Here is a 21,090-nt window from a genome sequence, read left to right on the forward strand (position 1 = left end):
CAGCACTGTGTGAACCAGGCTGCTCCCAGCAGAAGGGCCTGTGGGCCTGCGCCAGGAGCCCGCGGTCCTGTGTTCTTCCCTGCTGTGTGGCACGGCAGGAAGGGCTTTGCCCTTCTGGTTGCATGCCTGGGCCTCTTTGCAGTCTGCTTCCACTGGGGAGGCTGTGCACAGAACGAAGTAAACGGGGTGGGGTCCGGAAAAACAAGGCCAGTGAAACCCAGTGCCAGTAAAGGTCATGTCTCTTGCAGTACGTTGCTGACTAAATGTACGTATGAAATGAGGGCACATCCATCACAACACGGAGGGTTTATTTTCTTCATTGCTGTGCTAGTGTTGTTCTGCCGTAGTAACAAAACATTTACGGGGCGGCACGGGCAGAGCCAGTCCCTGCAGTGATTATGGGCTCTGCACCTCACAACATTCCTATTCTGCAGGTCAAAGCAGAATCCCTTGTTTGTCTTCTCTGTGTGTCCAGTGATAATAAATCATAAGCCAGCAATGTTCTTCCAAAGCTAGATGGAGGATTTAACTTCACCTGTGGTTCACAGACTGTAAGGAGCTGGAATGTCTTGGCTGACTGATGCTGTGGAGAAGCCTGAGCTGCCATCTGCAGTGACACAGTGACAGTTTCTGCACCACTCAGAGTTGTTTAGAGGAGAATTTCCCACAAGGATCAACCAGACCTTGAATCATGATGGAGAAATACTCCTTCCTCCTGGCAAGCTGCCATGAGGCTCCAGGCTTGGGCAGCACTTCTCAGTGATCCCTACAAGTCATCCCTGCTGCAGATGTGGCCGACCTTTTTCCTCCTCACAGTGGAGACATGTCCCTGCCAGGGGTCTCTAAACATCCAAGCAGTTAGGTATGGGTTGGTAGTGCTCAGAGGCATTAGGCTCTGTCACAGATCATCTTTGTGAGTGTTGGCACTGGTGCTGCCCAAAGCTTGAGCTCTCCATGGATTGCTGGATGGAGGCAGCAGAAGGGACAGAAGCTGTGCAAAAGTGGGTGGTAAAGAACAGCACCATAGATTTCCCTCATTGAGGTTCGCATGGGTAATGCAAACACAGACTTTCTTGGATGCAGTGGTTAGCAAAGAGAGTACAGCTTGATGGAGTTGGTTCATAGCTGAGCTGCTTGTTTTGAAAGACATCGTCTTCAACAGATTGTGCTAATTGGCTTCCGCCTGCCTCTGAACTCTAAGAAAAGTAGGCTTTCAGAAAGGTGTGGAAAATGATCTGAACCTTCCCCACAGCCCCAAACCATTTCTTGCATCACCAGCAGCTTCTGGAGCAGTGGCGGTGGAGAGCTTTGATGAAAAACCACAGCTTTTGATTATCCCAAACTATTTTCGGGCTTCTGCACCTTTCGATAATGTAGTTCTGTAGATTTCCTCTGAAGATAGTAGAAAACAATTATATCTATGCCCCGTGGTGATGCAAGAAAAAAAATCAGAAGTCTAACAAAACACCTGGATTTCTGATAAATTAAAATTTTATTACCTTCAAGAATAGAGCAAAAAAGTATCAGTGTTAAGTAGCTACACGAGTGGAGGGGCTAATGCAAGGTTGTTGTAACGTTTTATTTTTAGGGAGCACAGAGAGGGAGAGGACGTTTTGAAACAGTTTTCTGTCCTTTAAAATGCTTGTACAGGAACTTGAGTTATTCTGCAAAGCCATAGTTTGAGATTCAGGACTTTTCTTACTGAACTGTCTTTCTCTTGTTGTTAGATAGGGACTTGCAGCCTTGTGGACGCTTAACTCATGTTGGTTGTTCAGTTTTTTCAGTAGCAGTCATTTGTGCAAGCTGCTACTTTATTGGTAGGAGAGTTGTGCAGCTGTAACAGTGTCCTGACACAAAGGCAGATACAGTATGGAAATGTCTCTTAGGTAATGTCTTCTCCCCACACCCTTTTTTTTAATCCAAGGGTAGTTAATAACGTTCTGTATTAAAAAAAAAAAAAAAAAAGAAAGCTTTCAAAGTAGTGTTCAAAACAGTGAACATATACAGATGCATGCAGCAGACTACTCCACAGCCAACATCTAGCTGCTGGTTTAAAAGCAGTGCTCAGCTTTCCAGGTGAGCAACGTCTTATTTATTAACAACCTGGTATTGCCACAGGGAAATTTTTGGCTGTTGGGCTTTGCTGTTTTCTACCAGTAAGGTCTGATCATTGTGTGGACAGGAGAATCTTGCCTTCACACAGGCAGCTAGCAGTTGTGTGTGGTTCCTCGCAAAGCTTTCCTGTGCTTTCCCCAGTCCTTCAGGGGTCCCTGGGATGCCCTCGAGCATCCCGAATGGCACCAGGAACCTGCAGTTTGGCAGCTGAATCGCATCCTGGCTCTCCTGCTTTGGAAGCACTGTGATGTGACATTTAGTTTTGATGTGTGGTAATTTCCAAGGGTTTTGTTGGCTGAAATTATGCTGTCTGTTTTCACATGTGTTGATTAATTATTCCTCATGTCCCTGTTTATAGGGATCTATTGCTTCTGTACTTTGCCTCCATTCTTTTCCTTTCTTCTCTCTTTACCTCCTCCACAGAAATACATCTTTCATACTGCTGGGTTTGGTATGGCTGCAGGGACTATTACACCATGACAGCATCTAATTTAATAAACAATAAAGCCACTGCTTTGTACATGTAAAGTTTGTCAATGGAAGTAATGTTATCTGTTTGCTTTTTAACACCCCCACCACCAGTAGAGTATTCAGGCGTGGCTTTGGCGTTTCAAACCTATGCCTTAAGCATTTTCTATTGCTCAGAGCCACTGTCTAAGCTGTTTTAGGTGGACTTTCCTGTCCTCTTAACTGATTAGCATGCAGGTTTTGTATCAACTGATTTGGTTAATAGTGCAATTTTCCTAGGTACTTAAATGCTTACATCATTTCTAGCGTGGAAGCAGTTAAACATGTAAATGTATGAGGATAAATTAGACAGGTATAAACACGTTTCTCTGTGTAGGCACATAGGTGTCCACACTAGGATCAGTGCAATGCAATTGTAATGCATATAAGCTAGAGTTAATCAGAACAATAGCGCTGCATGGCCCTGTGTTCTCAGAGTAAATCCTGTGGTCGTATGTGCACGCCTTCCTCACCTCTATTGTGCGTGCTCCGTGCTATCTGGATTGCCTTTCTCAAGGAATCTGTAATCTGAGCTGTTTACCTGGAAGTACCATGCACAGTCCAGGTGGAGGAATGTAGAAGCAGGTGATCTGTGTGGTAAAGCAGAACGCAAATGTTCAAGAGATGTAAACATGTTACTGTGTAGTTGGCCTTGCAGCTTTTCTCGGTGCAAGTGAAGTCAGTTGTTTAGGAAAATAAATTCATTAGGGCTACCAGAGCAACCTTAGTTTGTCATCTTCATGGTGTATGTGCTCAGTATGGTTCTCAGTTAATAAACAGCTCATCAATGTCTCCTGTTCCTCTTCACAGTGGGTTAAGCACTGTCCTTGGGCCATATTTCCTGCATGTTTTTCAAGTCCTGTTCTGAGGAGTCATTCTTGTACGCTTTCTTACTGCTTTCCTTAGCCCGTTACCTTCGTGATTCACTGCTGGCAGTTTGTTTCACAGCAGAGACTTGATGTGAACAGGGCTGAGGTGGTGTGACATGGAAGTTGTGTGACCAGGTTTGTGCTGTGACTGCTTGGCCACTGCTGTCCAAGCTCCCACAGCACTTGTGTTATTCAGCGCCTTGCTGTGGGCAGCATGTAAGCATGTAACCCCCGTATCTTAAAGCAGAGAAGTTCATAAAATATGACCTCCTCCTGCTCCTCCAGCAGTTCTAGCAGGGGTCCTGTGGGCTGCAGTCCCCTGCAGTGCACAGCCCTGGCTTGTCTGCTGCCCAGGGATTACAGAGGGTGCTGGGGGAAGGCTGTAGGTCATAATAGACCAAGTCTGAAAAGGTTTCATATGGAGGGAGGCTTGCAAATTAAAGTAGCAAAAGCATCTCCAGTATCTGACTTCTTAACTTGTGATGCTTGTTTTGAGTACTATAATAATGTTCTTCATGTGTGTTCTTTCGTATGTGTTTGTTCTTGTAGGGTTTTAAAAAGCAGGCTAAACATCCTTTCTACCTTCCCTTGCAAATCTGCCCTGTGCAAGTAAGAGCCCAAGTTCAGTGGCAGTGCTGATACAGGCTTTTGCTGCTCATGCTGGCCATAGCAAACTGTTGTCATTTGTGTAAACTGTATTCAAGAAGGGTGATACAAACTGTGCAACTGATTCCCACAGGGGTTCACTGTGAGATGAGGAATGTGTATGTGTGGGAATACTTTATTCCAACTCAGGCTTGTAGTTTACAGCTAAAGGTTTCAGAAGCACTTTGACTTTTATTCATTAATGAGATGCTGTTACTTAGGCCTCAGTGCAGAAGTGGCCTGTCTCTCGAGCAGTCCTCACAGTCTCCCAGTGTGGCATGCAGAGTCTGGATGTACACTCTTGTCTTCGTGGGCACCGGTGCAGAAGGAGCTTGTGCAGCTCCTGCAAATAGCAGGGCACGTGCCTTTGTGTCTTGCCTATGGAAGTGAGTTGTCCTATTGGAGGAGGCAGCAGTTGGCAAAACATCAGAGCTGGGCTTATGGCAAAGTAGGCAGAGTTGTGAAGCCCTTGGAAAGCTTCATTTGTTACAGTTTCATGGCAGTGATAGTCCTTTACAGGGGCTCAGATGCCCAGCTTTCAATGCCTGCTTCCCAAAGTAACCTGCTCTGAGCTGGCAATATCTCCACACTTCCTTCATAGCTTACACCTGCCTAACTGAGGTCTCTAGAGCATCATTTTGCTGATACTTTCTAAGAGATTATTTTTATTTTTATTTTTATTTTTATTTTTATTGTGGAGAATCCATGTTTCTTAATTTCCAGTGATGTGTATGTGAATATTTGATGCTGAGCATTCTTCAGTGTGCAGAGGAAATGCTGAGAGCTAGCAGAGGTTTTGATGAAATTCAATAAGCTGAGGAGCAAGTTTGATGTACGAAGGAATCCATCGAAGAACTTTCCCCATTCTGAGAAGGCTGGGTTTTGGTGCTTCTTTCCCAGCCTTCATCACCCACATTTTTGAAAGGGAAACATCTCTCGTAGTTTTCCTAATTTATTTTCTTTAAGTGCAATCTCTTTGTGTAATCTAGTTTTATGGGGCTTATTGATAGAGCTGTGAAGACTGTCAAAACACCTTTAAGAAAAATTGACAGGCTCAGAGGAAAGAGGGTTGGAGTTAATGTATTTGTTGCTTTTTCCCTAAACACGCTCCCAAGATACAAGTTCTGCTTTAGTACTTTGCTGACTGGGAAGGGGTTCAGCCTTCTGAATACACGGATCATCATGGCCTTTGGGATGTTGTGCCTTCACCAGTTTAGCTGCTTTCTGGCTTTTGGTATTGAACGATAAACACTCCAGTTCTGCTCCTATCCTCCATTATCTCTACTCACAGCAAACCTGGCCATCTTAAACATGATTAAAATATAATTCAAAAGTTATTAGCTAATTATGACGCAAAGTACTTAATTTGCCATTGCACCCTAATAACTTAAAGGTACTCCTGATAACTTGGTAATAACCGTATCATAAGCAAAAGGACACGGTTGCTAGTAACTTAATAGGCAGCTTCCCTCAAGATAAAACATAAATAACATACCTCAATGAAATCGGATTCAAGCTTAGTAAAATTATCTTGGCAAGCAAAGAGAATATTTGTTAATTTTTCTGTGAAATGTTATCATTGCCAAGAAAACTTGGTTACAAAAAAGAGAGATGGAGAAAGTATTTGCGTGAATAATTGATTTAACATTTCATTGGCTTAAATGATTTTTGGAAAAGTGGTTTTGATACGCACTGAAAAACTGAAAAGTTTTCCAGGACTAACTTGCGAGATATCAAGCACTGCAGGAGATGTGGGGCTTCAAGACTTGCAACCTACTCTGCAGTAGATCTAGGGGGCTATGGCACTGTGTTGTAGATAGAAGAGTAGGGACAACCTATGTGGGATTTGCACAGCTGAGGTTTGTTGGGAAGGGGGTCTGTATTGTAGCAAAAAGGGCTTGGGGAAGTGCTTAGTGGCTGGAAGCAAGCAAAACCAAGAGGGTTGGTGATAAATGCAATGTTTTGGGGAATATCAGCCACTTTAGTGTCTGTTGGAAGGAGGAATGTCACCTTGCCAGGAGTGCTGGGAGTCACGGGGCAATGGTCTCAGCTGGGGGACCTCGCTCAGCCACATCTTGTCAGTTTGGCTGCCATGGTATTGAAAGTGCTTTTAAAGCACTTACTTGCCTCGCCTTGTGTGAAAAGGTGCATGTTTGGGTTGCAGCCTGTTCCTCTTATCTGTCTGCATCTCCTTGGTATACCAGAAGCTGAGATGTGCAAAGCAGAGGGAGAAAGTGTCTGGTAAACAGAAACTCCTGGCCCATCACCTGCACTCCAGGAATGGTGCTCTGCTGGCCTCACCCCGGCCACAGCTGTGAGGTGTGGAGTATGGCTTCCATCTGCCCGCATGTATTGTCTGCTGGCTGTGAGTCACCAGCCCCTGACATCCCAGCCCAAGTATTCATCCCCTTCCTTTCTAAAGCATCGACATTTCTACATGAGATACTTGGGTCTCAGTGGGTGATGCTCCTGAGCATCCCAGGAAGAGGCTATGTCAGAGCCAAATTATTTAGCCTACTTCTGTTGAGCATTTGAGCACCTTGAACGTACTACCTAGTACACGAAATACAGGGGGACTTGCTGTATGAGCTGTATTTTGGAGCATAATGGTTACTTCTAGCTGAACATCCTCAGTTGCTAGATAACCATTTTATTGGGGAAAATACAGGCTTCCATTTTTCTTGGGAAAACTTCAGACAAATAGATAAGGCTGTTGCTTTTGTCTTCTGGGGCCCTTGCCATCCATCGTTCGGTTCACCCTCCTGTCTCCTGTAGCCCGCATGTCCCTTTTTCATGGCGTTGCTCAGGTGCACATCCCAGCATCTCCACGCTCATCTGTGGTATAGGAAGCTGCAAATGACTCTTGTGGAAGTCACATTCCTGCAACGTGACTGCATGGTGTTAAGCAATTTATTCTCTTCCAGTTGATGTCAGTTTGTCCGTGTGGGTTAGACCCAGTGACTGTTGGTTCTCTTTATGATATATATGGTTTGCAATCATCTCTGCTCCCAGTGCTGCTGTTGATTGCATGGGTTATAGCAAACCCATGTTTCGCTGCTTTGTCTCTGATGTGTTCCTTCATGATATCAGCTCACTCATCATCTCAATCCTTTTGTTCCTCACATGCTTTACTCTTCATTTAAGGCTATTCACCACCCCCCTCTCTCAATTTCTTCCAAGTGTTGTACAAGCCCCTTGCGCTTGTCCTTACCCTCTCTTTTGCCTCCTTGCTCAGATGACACCAAGACATTTGAAGTGGTCTCCATGTAAATGATTCTGTTCTTTAATCTTCAGTAAATATTTCCACAGAGGTTTCTAACCTCACTTCCACTCAGTATCTAGAATTTATCTGTTCTTTAAAATGCCACGTAACGTTTTCTCTTTAATCTCCTAATTCCTGGTGTTTTAACTTCTCCTCCTGTACTTCCTTCTTGCTTTGTCTGCTTTGTCTCCCATACTAATACATTTTCTGCAGAAGGTTTAATAAGATTTTTGGTTTTAATATACTTTTCCCCAGTTACCTTTGTGTTGCAATCATTGTATTCATGACACTTCTAATAACACAGGAACTGTTAGTGCCAAGGAATTCCTGATACTCGTGGACATGAAACCTGAAATTAAATAGAAGGGATAGGAGATAAGAACAAATTATAACAGCACTGAGAACAAGAGATTACAACAGAACATTTTCATAATGTATGTGTTAGCGAAAATTGCAAAGTTCCTTTCTCCTATCACGTTTATGAGGCAACTTTTCTTATGCAGAGCTAGGAAGGTTGCTGGGTACTCAGTCACTGGGGATCCAAGTGACATGAAGTGTTCAGGAAAAGACAGGCAGGCAGTGTCTGCTAGCCCAGTCCTCTGAGACACGAAGAGAAATGTAGTCAGCCTGTGCTTGGCTAGCACAGCATTTCCTCCTGGTGTGGCCACCTCCTCAAATGTACTAGCTTCTAGGGGAGAGTGCAAAATTATGTAATTTAGATATATGAGGAAGTAAAATTAAATAGCCATGAGATGAACATGCCATTAAACAGACCTAATTTATAATGGACTCTTATGCAAATTGCCTTTGAGCGCTCAGTGAAATAAAATGAAATTAATAAGGACAATGTGGACTAAGAAGTCGTAGAGGGAAAAAAAACAAAGTAAACGTAAAAGCCTCTTCAAACTCACTGTCTGCACACCCTGGAGTCTTAAATAAGCATTTGCATTAGCCACGTAAATGTAATGAGAAGATAGGAAAACCTGTGTTCATTTTGTCTCTGTGGCCCCGACCTGGTAAAGTATCAACTAAAATACTTTTTCATCCTTTTTTCTTTTTAATTTTCCATTTTTTTTATTTTTTTTTTTAATTCTCTGCCACACAGTCCTTTATTTGAAGAAGAGAGATGAGTTTCCAGGAGTGCTATGCCCCATGGTGTCAGAGCTCAGTGGAGTCCCAGGTCTGGGTGCTCTGACACCACTGCTGGTGTGCCCATGCATCTCTGCCAGACTACAGAAAGTGCTTTGCAAGGATTTAATGCTTCTTTCCCAAGTTCTCATACAAGGCAGAATATCCTAAAGAAGAGACCCTTTTTGTGTATGACAATATATGTCAATATTTGTATGTTTGGAAAGCAAGGCTGTGAACACTTAAGCTGTGTATAACAGCCTTGCTGCAGACTGTGTGTATTTTTGTATTTGACCAACGGGACTCGTTTATGAAGAATCTGAGAAATCCTGTAAGCAGTGTCATCTTCCCCTGCTTTTTATTGTAGAAATGCTATTATGAGAGCACTGGGCTGTGGGGAAAAGGGTCCCTGCAGTATTTTATAGAAGTAAAGCACTGGTGTCCTCAGCGTACCTTTATTTTCTCCCCCACAACACCAGGTTTGTGCCTGCACCTGTTTTGTGTCCTTGAAGTAAAACCCAGTTCTCTGATGGGAGCTGAGTTTTACACTGGTTATATTTTCAACCCTTGAAGCATTTGATTTCTGACAGTGTATTATGATACTTAAAGCCATCGACGTTAATTATTACCCACTGGAGGTTGCACTTTCAACCCATGGGACATTAATTTTCCTTATATACAGAAAATTCCAGCCTGTTAGCTTTAATTAAACATTTTAGAAGTATGTTGCCTTGTAAACGTACTACAATTTTTCATCCTTTACCTTTGGTATTTGGTTAGCTCTCGATACAATTATCACCTTATTTTACAAGCATCCTTCAAACTACTTAGCCGTTAAGTAAGCTCTTAAATGTTTGGCATTGAAAAAATAAAAACAAACTTATCTTTGTCAGTCATCGGCTGAAGTTGTCTACGAAGAGATGGGGAAAAACATCTTCCAGTTTTTCTTGGGAAGTGAAACATGAGTTCACAGTCCCTTCTCATGCCTGCAGCCTGGTGTCACTTAAGCATTTGTAGTTTGAGCGTGAGACCAAGCAGAACAGAGTGATGGGGAGGAGGGGGGCTCAAATGTTACCAAGCGTGCAGAGTGAGGCAGGACACAGTTTGCTGCTGTGCCTCTTTCAATCCCATCTCCTCTCCTGGCAGGTGCAGCATATTCAACTTAGACCATGCCACCAGATTTGAGCACTCAGTTATCACAAGTCTTGGCCTGGAGGGCACGAAGCTGGGATTTTCAGTTCTCCATCTGAAAGTAAAGATTTAATTTTATTTACAGAAGTCTCCCAAAGCGTCACTGTGTGTTGCAAAACGAACCTTAGGAGGGGAGGAGGTCGGCACTTTGCAGTTCCTTGGGTTTTTCTGCTGCAGGAAAGCAGTTGCACTCACAGGTGGCACTTTGTTGGCTCTCCCAGGCTAGCTGGACTGACTCTCAGGTGTTGGTGCTCTCTGTGATTTTGTCAGAAGACTCCATCCTCTGATATTATCTCATTTTTCTCCTGAACAATTAATAAAATGAAAACAAAAAAGCCTAGAGGTTTTAAAATACATAATTATAACAGTAATTTAGAACTAGGGTAATGCTGCAGAAACCAATTACAATTATACTTTTCAGTAATGACTGACTTGGCCAAACGTATATGTTTTGTGTGTGAATTCTGTGATAGATTCCAAGACAACATGCTTGAGTATGAGGGAAAATTAAATCTAAATGCCTAATGTTTCCATATTAGACATAAACGTTGTTTATCCACCTAGTGAACAGGAGCCCATCTTATATGGCCTGTCACAGCCTACGTTTTGACTGTTGGGGCAGGCAGTAACAAGCAGCAGTGGAAGAAAGCTTGAATTGTTCTAATATAAGGGATAGCTTTGAGAAAAAATGTTTTGTGGTGCTTGGATCGTTCTGCAAAATGAGTTTAGTGTCTTACATCTTATGGATTTCATGCAGCTTGAATTGATTCTGAATTCTAAATGGCCAGTTGAGGTTAATGGGTTTTATTTCTTTCCTGGTCCTCACCTCTCTCAGCCAAAGAGGAGGAAGAGATGAGACCTGTACTGTGTGCAGCATTTATTACTGGGGGTACACTGTGATGCATGTTGTGGTCACGGATGCCATTTCAGTCTCTGCTTGGGTTGGCTGTGACATTTCAGACAGGTGCAAAGCATCCTTGGGTCACATCCTGCCCCTGGGTCAGGGCAATCCCAAACACGGCTACGGTCTGGGCAGTGAGTGGGCTGGGAGCAGCCCTTTGGAGAAGGACTTAGGGTACTGGTGGGTGAAAAGCTGGAGTCAGAAGTGAGTGCTTGCAGGCTGGAAATCTGCAGTCCAGATGGTCTGCACTGAAAGAGGGGTGGCCAGCTGGGCCAGGGAGGTGACTGTCCCCTCTACTCTGTCCTTGCAAAGCCCTACCTGGAGTATTCTATCCAGGTCTGGATCCCACAGCATGGGATGGATGTAGAGCTGTTGGAGCAGGTCCAGGGGAGGGCCCTGAAAATGATCAGAGGGCTGGAGCACCTCTTCCACAAAGATAGACTGAAGGAGCTGGGCTTTAACAGTCTGGAGAAGAGGAGGCTCTGGGGACATCTCAGTGGGGCCTTCCAGTACTGCAAGGGGTCTGCAGGAGAGATGAGGAGGGACTCTTCTATCAGGAAGTACAGTGATAAGACAAGGAGTCATGTCTTCAAACTAGAAGAGGGAGGTTTAGATTAGACGTGAGAAAGAAACTCTTCACAGAGAAGGCAGTGAGGTGCTGGCATGGAGAGGCTGTGGTGCCCCATCCCTGGAGGCACTCAAGGCCAGGTTGGATGGGGCCCTGTGCAGCTGAGCTGCTGGGGGCCAGCCCTGCCCTTGGCACGGGGTGGGACTGGGTGGGCTTTAAGTCCCTTCCAGCCCAAACCATTCTATGAGAAAATGAAGCCCAGCTCCTCAGCAGTTCCCCAAGACCTTACTGCAAGCACTGACATCCCACCACCTTTAAAGGGCCATTTTCATCTCTTTGCCTCTCAAACTCTTCGGGAGATCACCTTTGCTTGGTGTAGTGCTGTTGTATCTCAGCCTGAGATGCTTTGTGCAGCCAGGAGAGTTGGCTACCTCTGAGTTACACTGAGTTTGGGTTTGGTTATCTGTGAGGGCTCAAAGCAGCCCCGGGGTGGTGATGAGGAATGGTTGTTTACTCACATCTTCTTTTAAAAGGAAAGCAGTGTGCTGTGGTTGTTAATTGTGCTTGCTGGGTCCGTTTGTGAAAAGACAGCCGTGTACATTGCCTGTGCCACAAGCTGAGTGTGATCAGGGAAAAAGAGTGCCTGTGCCTCACCTAGCTCATGCTGGTGTATGCTGATGTTAGTGGCTGCTCCTTAGCAAAGCACATAGGATTTTTCATGTCGGTTCACAGATCAGTTTGGGTATTTTAGGACAAGAGCTACAAACGAATGAGCCCTTTCATTAAAACAATGAAAGCACAGAATCTGCAGAATATTGCAGAATGTAACAGCTTGTGACAAGGCTCTAAAATCGAGCCCAAGAGTGTCGGTAGTACTTCATGCAAAGTGTCCACGTGACGTATCACAAGTTAGCTATTTTGAGACCATTTTGTTTACAGTTCTTTGGAGAGGTGGGTGGTGTCATGAGGAGCCAAAAAATGCCTCCACATGCACGTATAGGCACGTAAACATACAATCCAAGTCAGATGTACCAGTCACTGCTGTTGATTTCACTGGGAAACAGTGTGACTGGGAAACGGAGTGACTCAGGAGCTGTTTGCAAACACCTCAGCACAGAAACACAGAATGCATTTCATGTTACCGAGGCTGAGGTTTTGTTCCCAATTTTCAGCCCTTCCCACTGTTTCCACTCAGTTGGGTTTTGTGAGGAGCACATGTAGAAAGTGTGTGTTCAGCCAGCAGCTGGTGTTGCAAGCATTTTTAGCAAGCAGAGACTCTGGGAGACTGAGTGGTCTCTAAAAGCTGAGACATTTCTTCTGATTATTTTAGAGCCTGGTGATTGATACCTGCCACAAACAGCTGAGTTTTACTGTGAAATCACAACCTCACGTTGAAACATGATAACTTTTACATCCTTGGCTGCTTATTCCTACGTGCTGCCCACTCAGTTGTGCTGGTCCAAGCGTTGGCTGCAGTAAATGGCATCCAAAAAGTGATCTAGGTTTAAAAGTAGATTAATATTACAATATAAATAAATAAACAGCTTTTCCTGAGTACGGTTTTCCGGCCATATCAAGTTCACCGTGTACTCGCTCAGAAAGCAGAATGAAGTTGATGGAGGAGTGGAATGGGGTCTGCTGCTGAAGCCATTGGGAGAGATGTCCTGAATGGGATCTGCTGTTGAGAGAGATGCCTGAAATACTCGAGGGTTGTCCTCTCATGAGACAGCAAGTTTTCCCAGTCACTGTCAAGCCACACACGCTGTGACCCTGGCATTTATTTATTGTTTCCTCCACAGAATCGGCAGACTCTTCGATGGCACAGAGCCCATCGTCCTCGACAGCCTCAAGCAGCATTATTTCATCGACAGAGATGGGCAAATGTTCAGATATATCTTGAATTTTTTAAGAACATCGAAGCTCCTCATTCCTGATGATTTCAAGGTGAGATTTCAAAGGACTTGAGTATTTTGCATGTGCTTATGGTGAAACAAGAGCCTGACCTGTGATCAAAACAGAGTCAGGGGGCACTGCTGGAATATGATGCTTGATTTCAAATACTTGGCAAAACTGAGCGTGGGGTTGCTACCATGGCATCTATCAGGCTTTCTTGGAGCAGCATCAGTGTTAAATTATCCCCTCCTGTCTGTGGTGTAATGGAGTAACCTTGCTGTGTTTGACCTAGGGGAAATTAAAAGTCACAGTATACTGATGGAGGCAGAAAGGATGCAACCAGCTGTAACCAGCTACTCACGAGCCTTGCTGGTTACTTGCCTTCTCGTCTTCTTTTATGATTCTCTTCTGGATGCAACAACTCTTGCTTCCACACCCACGCTGAAATTCAGAAAATTGTGTGGGAATCATAGGATTGACAAAATAAACAGTGTGCATGGTGATATTTGAGCATGAAGTCATAGACTGTTTTCTCCCTCAGATTCTTGGATGCACGATAGCGATTTAATTTTAGAGCTCGAGAGAAGTCAAGGATGAATAGCTCTACATTTATTATTTGATCTTTATTAAAGAGTCTTCTTTCCTCTTTTTTAATAACAAAGTAAACCTGTGATGGTTCACCTGTCAGACATCAGCCTGCAGTGGCACAGCTTCAGTCTGTGGGTGCTTGCAGGGATATTGGTGTAGCTGTGGTGTCAGTGCAGTGAGCACTGGAGACCTCAGTTGCAATTAGAAGAGATTAGAGGAATACAGCAACTGTGCTGCTCCCCGCTCTTGTCCTGAAGGTAATCAGAAATACAGAAAAAGGAAAAGCCATGCAGTATCAAGAAATTATGTATGCAGAGTCCTTTAACAACATAAATATACTGCAGCTCTGCTGAAATTAACAATGCTAACTTCTGACCCTCTCTGCTTATGCTGCAAGTCACCCAAAACATAAGTGCTTAAAATGAACTGCAACACTCGTTTCATAGAAATGTGTAGACTACATTACTCCTTCATTAGATGTTAAGAAGTATTCTGAATATTATTTATGTTTCCCATGCTCACCAAGTATTCGGTCCGTAGCTGAAATTTAGGGCTGTATTGACTGTTACCTGTTTTCTTATTTGGTCTTCCCATTCCTCTGCCTTGCTAAGTTCTCATGTATTTCTTTATCTCTATATAAATATTTTCCAAATTGTCTTATGGTCTTAAGCCTAGAAAAACAAGAATGTTTGCTTTTGATTTAAAATGCAACAACAGACACAGTTCAGGTACTGGCTGTGCTTAGAAATGCATTCTCTCTCTGGTGTTTGAGCTGATGTAGTAAACAGTACTGTTGGCAAAAGGGAGAGGTATTAAAAAATACTTATTTTTTTAAATGCAGTAATATGTGCAATTTATTATGCAAATATCTCAACCATTTTGCACTGAACCGTTGCAGGCTCCCTCATTTACATTATTCTACCTGTTACAGTGCCTGCTAGTATTGCTGTAAGACACAATGGATCCTAATGATGAATTTTCTGAATCCTGATTGAATTCTGTTCCATCTGTTTAATGAGGTCATTATCTTATGACATCACTGTGGGGATTAAAATAGAAGGAAACGTGGGATGTGACTGCCTGGGTTGTTCCACATATATATATATATTTCTTTTGCTTGCACTGTTATTTTATTACAACTTTCTACACAGTCATTATGAGCTATGTCTGAAGGGTTCCAGATCTGGAGCAGTGTTAGCCCGAATAACCATATCCATTATGCAGTACGTCAGCTCTTCCCTAACTGTGCACAGTAATACATGTGTCTTTCAGGACTACAGTTTGTTGTACGAAGAAGCAAAGTATTTCCAGCTTCAACCCATGCTAGGAGAGATGGAAAGGTGGAAACAAGACCGGGAGAGTGGCCGCTTCTCCAAGTCTTGTGAGTGCCTGGTGGTGCGTGTTGCCCCAGATCTCGGCGAGAGGATTACACTGAGTGGTGATAAGTCATTGATAGAAGAAGTGTTTCCAGAAATTGGTGATGTGATGTGTAATTCTGTCAATGCCGGCTGGAATCATGACTCAACGCATGTCATCAGATTTCCACTGAATGGATACTGCCACCTCAACTCAGTTCAGGTAGGAAGGATCTTCCTGACCAGGCACCTGTGGGATGGTGTGCTTCTCTCTCATTGCCGGGAAGGTTCCGTGAATAAAACCAGCTGGAGGCTCTGAGCTAGCTCCTTCTGTGGGTTATGGCTGCTTTCTCACCTAAATTCTCACGCGTTGCACTCTTGACAAAACAAGCTACAGTAGTTGAAAACTTGCTTTAACACCCTCAAGTGGGGCAGCTCGGTGGGACTTTGGCCCTTCAATGAGACCATCGGGAGACGTGCAATGTGAATTCTTATTGAGCACTAAGCGGGGAAGTTAACACAGGTGTGGTAAAAACTATGTCGTTTTCTCAGTGTTACCCAGGTCTTTTGCATTTGATAATGACCTCCATAAATGTTTCTTAAATGGATGCTCTGTGTCACCATATGCTTGCTGCCTTGGGTGAAAACAGCTGGTTCGTTCTTCCTCCTTGCTGAGATGACAAAAATGATGGCACATCTGCTTATTGGAAATAGGGACCTACCTACTGCGGTCTTAGAGAAGGCCCTCCTCTATCACATGCAGCATAGCAGAGGGTGTAGAAATAACTAAAATCAGTAGCTTTTCTTTTTAAAAAGTTAGAAAATAGACAAAAGAAATCTGGGAGACAAATACAGGTGTGGGAAAATGTTCACACCCATCTGCAACTAGTTAGCAAGTCGTGCACAGCCAGCACTTCGGAGTGGAATACTTCTTCACAGCTCAGTTGCTGTTTGCCAAGCTATTCTATGATTCTGTGGTGGTCTTTAGTTTAGCTGCACCTCCTAAATGCTCCACACTTGTGAGCAAGATCTTTCCCGAGGGAGCTTTGCCATCTGAGCTTGCTGTCTTCCTGCTACCAGGTCCTGCCTCCAAGTAGCAAAATTCTGCTCCCCTTTTCTGATGAAGAGGAGGGCTAAGCTCTGCAGCACACACTGAAGGCTTGTGGGGTGCTGCATATGAGCTACATATGTGCAGCAGAGGAGTATGGATGGACCTATCTGAACTGCCAAAATGTGGTCAATGCATGCTATCCTTGGACAGTTACATCGCTTATTGGCCCTACGGTCATGTTGAAACATCAAAGTTGTTTTGTCATAGTGACTAATGCAAATTTAGAACACCTCTACATGCAAGATTATAACTGGAAAGGGATATGAATTTCAAGGAGAGGTACCTGGCCATATATTATATGAGAGCTGTCAAAGCAGTTTTATCCTTTAGCAGTTTAGCATTTGTTTTTATCACACCAATAAGAATTGCCAAGTCTATTTCACAGTGTGCAAAACCCAAGTCAAAGGGAAAGACTATACAGACTTAACGAGAGATGACGATCCCATGCTGATGATGCCACATCTTCCACTTTGGGTGGCCATAATCATCTCCCCATCCCCAAAACAGTGTGATATGGGACAGGGACTATTTGTATACCTGGAGAGGGAGGCGTAGGCTCAGTGATTTGCCCAAGGCTGAGATGGTTTTCTGTCCAGTCACATTTGTTTTTTCCAGTGACCTAGTTTCTCCTGCTGTATTTTCCAGTGACTTTCATTGAGACGTATTTGGGGAACTTAGACTTACATTGTTAAAAGCTAAAAATCATGTTAAACAAAAATGGCTCTGAAGTTTTGATGTTTGTTCTTCTTTCAGGGCTCCTTCCCACCTCCTATTTTTTTAGATTTGTCTCCTCTTTAATTAACTGTATTTTGGAAAGACATGAAGCACTGCTTGTAAAAGCATGGCATGTCTTGTAGTTTTAAGCATTTTAAAGCCCTGCTTGCTTCTCTCTCTCTTCCCCAACCCTCTCCTTGCAATCAGTGTGCTGATTGGTGAAATATCTGGGACAGGCACTGTATTCCCCTGCTTTCAGGTATGTGAAGAAAGCAGTGAGAGCAGTTGGTAGCAGAGGAAAACTCTGCAAATGTCCACTCCAACTCAACCCCAACAGGATCCTGTCCTTCTGGACAGAGGGTCCCATGTCTCTTACTTGGTGAAAGGCAGCGAAGCCCTGGCAGCAGAAGAGGCAGGCATGAGAAAAGGAGCAGAGTCTAAGTAAGGTTAAGAGCCCTGGAGTTGCAGGAAAACTTAATGATATTAGTGGAATCTTGGTGTGGAAGGAAACTTGGCTCTTGCATGCTCTTAGCAGTCTGGTGCTAGGACCTGAGGTCTTAGCACCATCTGCTTGCTGGGTGAATTGCATGGGTGCGTACCCTTCCATTTCATGAGCCCACCCTCTTCCTTCTTCTCTCCTCTCCCTCTCCCTCTCCTTCCCTTCCCCTCCCACTGGAAGCAACACTCAGGATGTGAAGATGGAGAAAAGTAGGTGACTAGGCAGAATTCTTTAGTTCCATGATTAAAGCTTAAAGATTCCAGTTATTACCACTGGTTTGAATACAGGAACACATTTTTGCAATTGTGGTGGTGGTTTTTTTTTCAGTCTTTAGGAGATATAGACTGTCTGCTCATTACTTACACCTCGGTCTTTGTTTCCTCGTTTTTAGGTCCTTGAGAGGTTACAGCAAAGAGGATTTGAGATTGTTGGCTCGTGTGGAGGTGGGGTGGACTCTTCCCAATTCAGTGAATACGTACTGAGACGAGAGCTCAGAAGGACATCTCGTGCACCCTCCGTCATTCGAATAAAGCAAGAGCCTCTGGACTAAAATGGACATGTTTCTTTATGCAAAAAAAAAAAAAAAAAAAAAGGAAAAAAAAAAGAGAGAGGAAAAAAAGGGGGACGTTTCATGTGCAGTTTGGACTCCAAACAAGTCCTGGAAGTAAAATTGAATAAAAGGCACATTTATATCAAATATAGAGACCACACCTGAATTCATATGGGAACACTTGGAATAGTTGTAATAATAATAACCTCAAGGTGTAGAAGAAAACACACACACACACATATATATATGTACCTACGTACATATATATATGTATGTATACATCAAAGGGTAGGGAATGCAATGACAAACAAGTGGTAGATGAGGTTGGTGCTGTGATAGCCATTAAGTGTCCTAGGCCCTCCTTGGGCCCACTTAACGGTGTACAAGCCATTACCATGGGGGGATTCATAGACAGCTCATAACACATTTTCCATTGCAAACACTTGTCCACTTTTTATCGTCTACACACCTTGATTCAACTTTACTTGCAAATGGAGGTTTGTGTCTGTCTTTTAGAGGTGGGTGAGCAGGCGTTCAGGAGGTGACCATCCATTGCATTGAACAGCTACTCAAGTGAAATTTTAAATGTAGTTTGTACAGAAGTCGCACACGTTTTGTCTGCCCTCACAGATGTGAAAGCTTACCTTTTCTTTTGAATGAATTTTTCGTTGTTTTATTTTTTTGTTTTCGTTTTGTTTTGTGTTTTTTTCAAAGGGGGCCAGAATAATTAATATTTGGTAGAGACGCTCTGGTTTGAATCTGCTGCTTTCCTACAATTTTTCAAATTTTATAATGTATTAAATACAATAAACTCTGTTTAAAGTAATAAGGGTCTGATTTCAGCCAGCAGGAGCAGAGAGGTGGGGTTCAGCTCCCTGTGCTCCAGCGCAGTGCAGAGAGGTGAAGGCAGCAGGCGTTGTGTGGGCATCATGTTTTGGGGTCTCCCTTCAGTGCTTTCCTTAAGATTTGTCCCAAGAGCCAAGCTCAAAAAAATAACACTAGTCCAGTCCAGGGAAACCCATCTGAAGTGGATGCCCGAGTTTGTAAGTGTTGATGTAACAACACTTGCATCGTTCCCTCTAACTAGAGAGCTGGCAGCTTCTGTTTTCAATGACCTTGCCCTGCTGCATGTTAACCAGCCTGTCTGTTTTCATGCCCTTCATTTCCCTTGTTCAGAACCAGTGTTCTTCTCCCTAGAGACTGAGCCCGCCAGCCCCTTGTGTTGCCCCGTGGCTGTCAGCAGGCAATGGGTGAGCCCTGCCTGGCCATCCTAGAGCCACTCTTGAGACCAGCCCAGCTCCATGAGGCCAACACATCCTTCTTTTCCAGGGCAGTGTGGCCACGTGAGATGCACCAGCAACCACCTTCTTTTCTCTGAAGTACCTTTATATGCAGTTTTTCCACAATATGACTGTGTACCCGTCCTGGTATGGAGGTTTCTATCGAAGCAATGGTGCCAGCGTTCCGTTCATTTTGGTGACACTTCTTTGCTATTTATTTATGAAAAGAAAAAGGAAATTGTTAAAGTAAATACATGTAATGAGGTTTTTAATATAGTCTGATAACTCAAAGCTACCATTTTTTCTGTTTTCCATTAACATTTGTCAGAGGGTGTACTTAAACAGCTCTCTGGCAGCACCTACCAGTGGGGTTTTGAAACTACTGAGACATGGAGATGGGGGGGAGGGGAGGCTCCATAAATGAAGATTCATTAACAGGTTATTGGGTCTTCGATGTGATGCTGATCTGTTTACTCACAGTACTGAAACGGCTGCCTCATTGAAAGTGCTTGTTTTCAATCAGCAGCAAGTAGTCCTCTTACCAAATAAATGCTTGCCATTCCTACCCAAAAGATGGTTGTTAGTCTGCATAGAAAAGTTAAAAAAAAAAAAAAGAAATAAAAAATCTCTGGGAAATAAATACTTTTAACATCTCTTCAGACTTCTGCAAGTTAGCAGCGTGGACCTGAAGCCAGTCCTGTGGGCTAACAACACGGCGCCCAGTACTGGCATGAGGTGATGTGCTGTTCTGGTGGACAGTTTGCTTCAGAAATCCTTCCTGCTCCCCAGCTGCAGCCCTGCACGCACCTGACGATGCGTTTGCATCTGTTGAGCCCAGAGGTGTGCCCAGATTCATCGCTGCCAGCCCCCATGCACAAGTATGGGCCTGGGCTCTGGTGCAGGCTGGAGGGGCAGTAGGGCTGGGAGCTACGTCAGCCCTGAAATTGGCCTCATGGTGCCTTGCATGGGAGATGGAGGCAAAACAGTCACTCTTTGATGTTCACCCCAATTTTTGCCATCTGTGCTTCTTGTTGCCTTGCTCCCAGGGCAGCCAGCAGTTGTGCTTGCTCGATCCATACCTGTTCAAGCTGACAGCACCAAGGCCACCTCCATGCTCCGTGTGACCCCTGGCTGGCTGGGTGGCCTCCCACCAAGGTCACGTGCATTGCTAATGGAGCCAGAAATCACTCTGTGACCCTGGGTGGGAATGTCACCGTGATTACCGTGTGGCCACCAAGTCAGAGGTCACAAGTAAACACAGCCAGACTCTACAGCAGCAAACACTACACAGCAGCGAGCTGGACTCGGAGAGGCAGTGAGGTTGATCCTGGGTAAAGCCGAGGCTTATCACCGCGGATCAGCGGACAAAGGAGCAATATCTCCAGGAAGGGAGGTGAAAAAAAGAAGCAGCAGACTACAGTCAGCTCTTTCCCAGAGGTCAGTAGTTTTGGCGTGTACAATAATTTGAATTTACCTGTGCCATCGTCATCTCTTCCTGTAGTGTGAGCACCGGATTCCCTTGGCTCAGGGTTCAATTCCCTCTGCAAACTGAGCTTCCCATTCAGTAGTTTTACTTTCCGCTCATCAGGCCCTGACTTCAACAGGAAGAGAAACATTTTGTTCATGAACATGGTTTCTTACAGCAGTCTTTAAAGTTTATTGATAGACTAATTTAAAGGGGCTTTGCCATCACCTAAATGAATTGTCACGTGCATTTTTTTACGCAGTGATGTTCACCTTTTGGGGGACTTTAGGGAGGGAAACTTGATTCTGGGGCGGGGGGAGGGGGTGAGGAAAGCACTTCTCTTGACCACTGGGCTGCTTTTTTTCAGAGAAATAAAAACATTTCTTTCCATCTGTCATTTCTTGACTGCAGAGTTCTATATTATGAATTATTTCTAGAGACAACTGGTA

General features: G+C 44.1%; 1 protein-coding gene across 5 annotated transcripts in view; it reads left to right on the plus strand.

Moving 5' to 3' along the window:
* Positions 1 to 18,725, plus strand: part of KCTD1 (potassium channel tetramerization domain containing 1) — a 97,279-nt gene extending 78,554 nt beyond the window's left edge. For all 5 annotated transcript variants that reach the window (XM_065752609.1, XM_065752605.1, XM_065752606.1 and 2 more), the window contains exons 3-5: positions 12,986 to 13,130; positions 14,940 to 15,245; positions 17,738 to 18,725. In XM_065752609.1, the coding sequence (XP_065608681.1) occupies positions 12,986 to 13,130; positions 14,940 to 15,245; positions 17,738 to 17,896 (610 nt within the window). In that variant the 3' untranslated portion in view covers positions 17,897 to 18,725. The remainder of the gene's footprint in view (positions 1 to 12,985; positions 13,131 to 14,939; positions 15,246 to 17,737) is intronic.
* Positions 18,726 to 21,090: the final 2,365 nt, after the last annotated feature.

Source organism: Cyrtonyx montezumae, unplaced genomic scaffold, assembly GCF_038088225.1.
Source record: "Cyrtonyx montezumae isolate F1298 unplaced genomic scaffold, pur_monq_1.0 scaffold_8, whole genome shotgun sequence".
In the NCBI taxonomy this organism is placed as follows: Eukaryota; Metazoa; Chordata; class Aves; order Galliformes; family Odontophoridae; genus Cyrtonyx; species Cyrtonyx montezumae.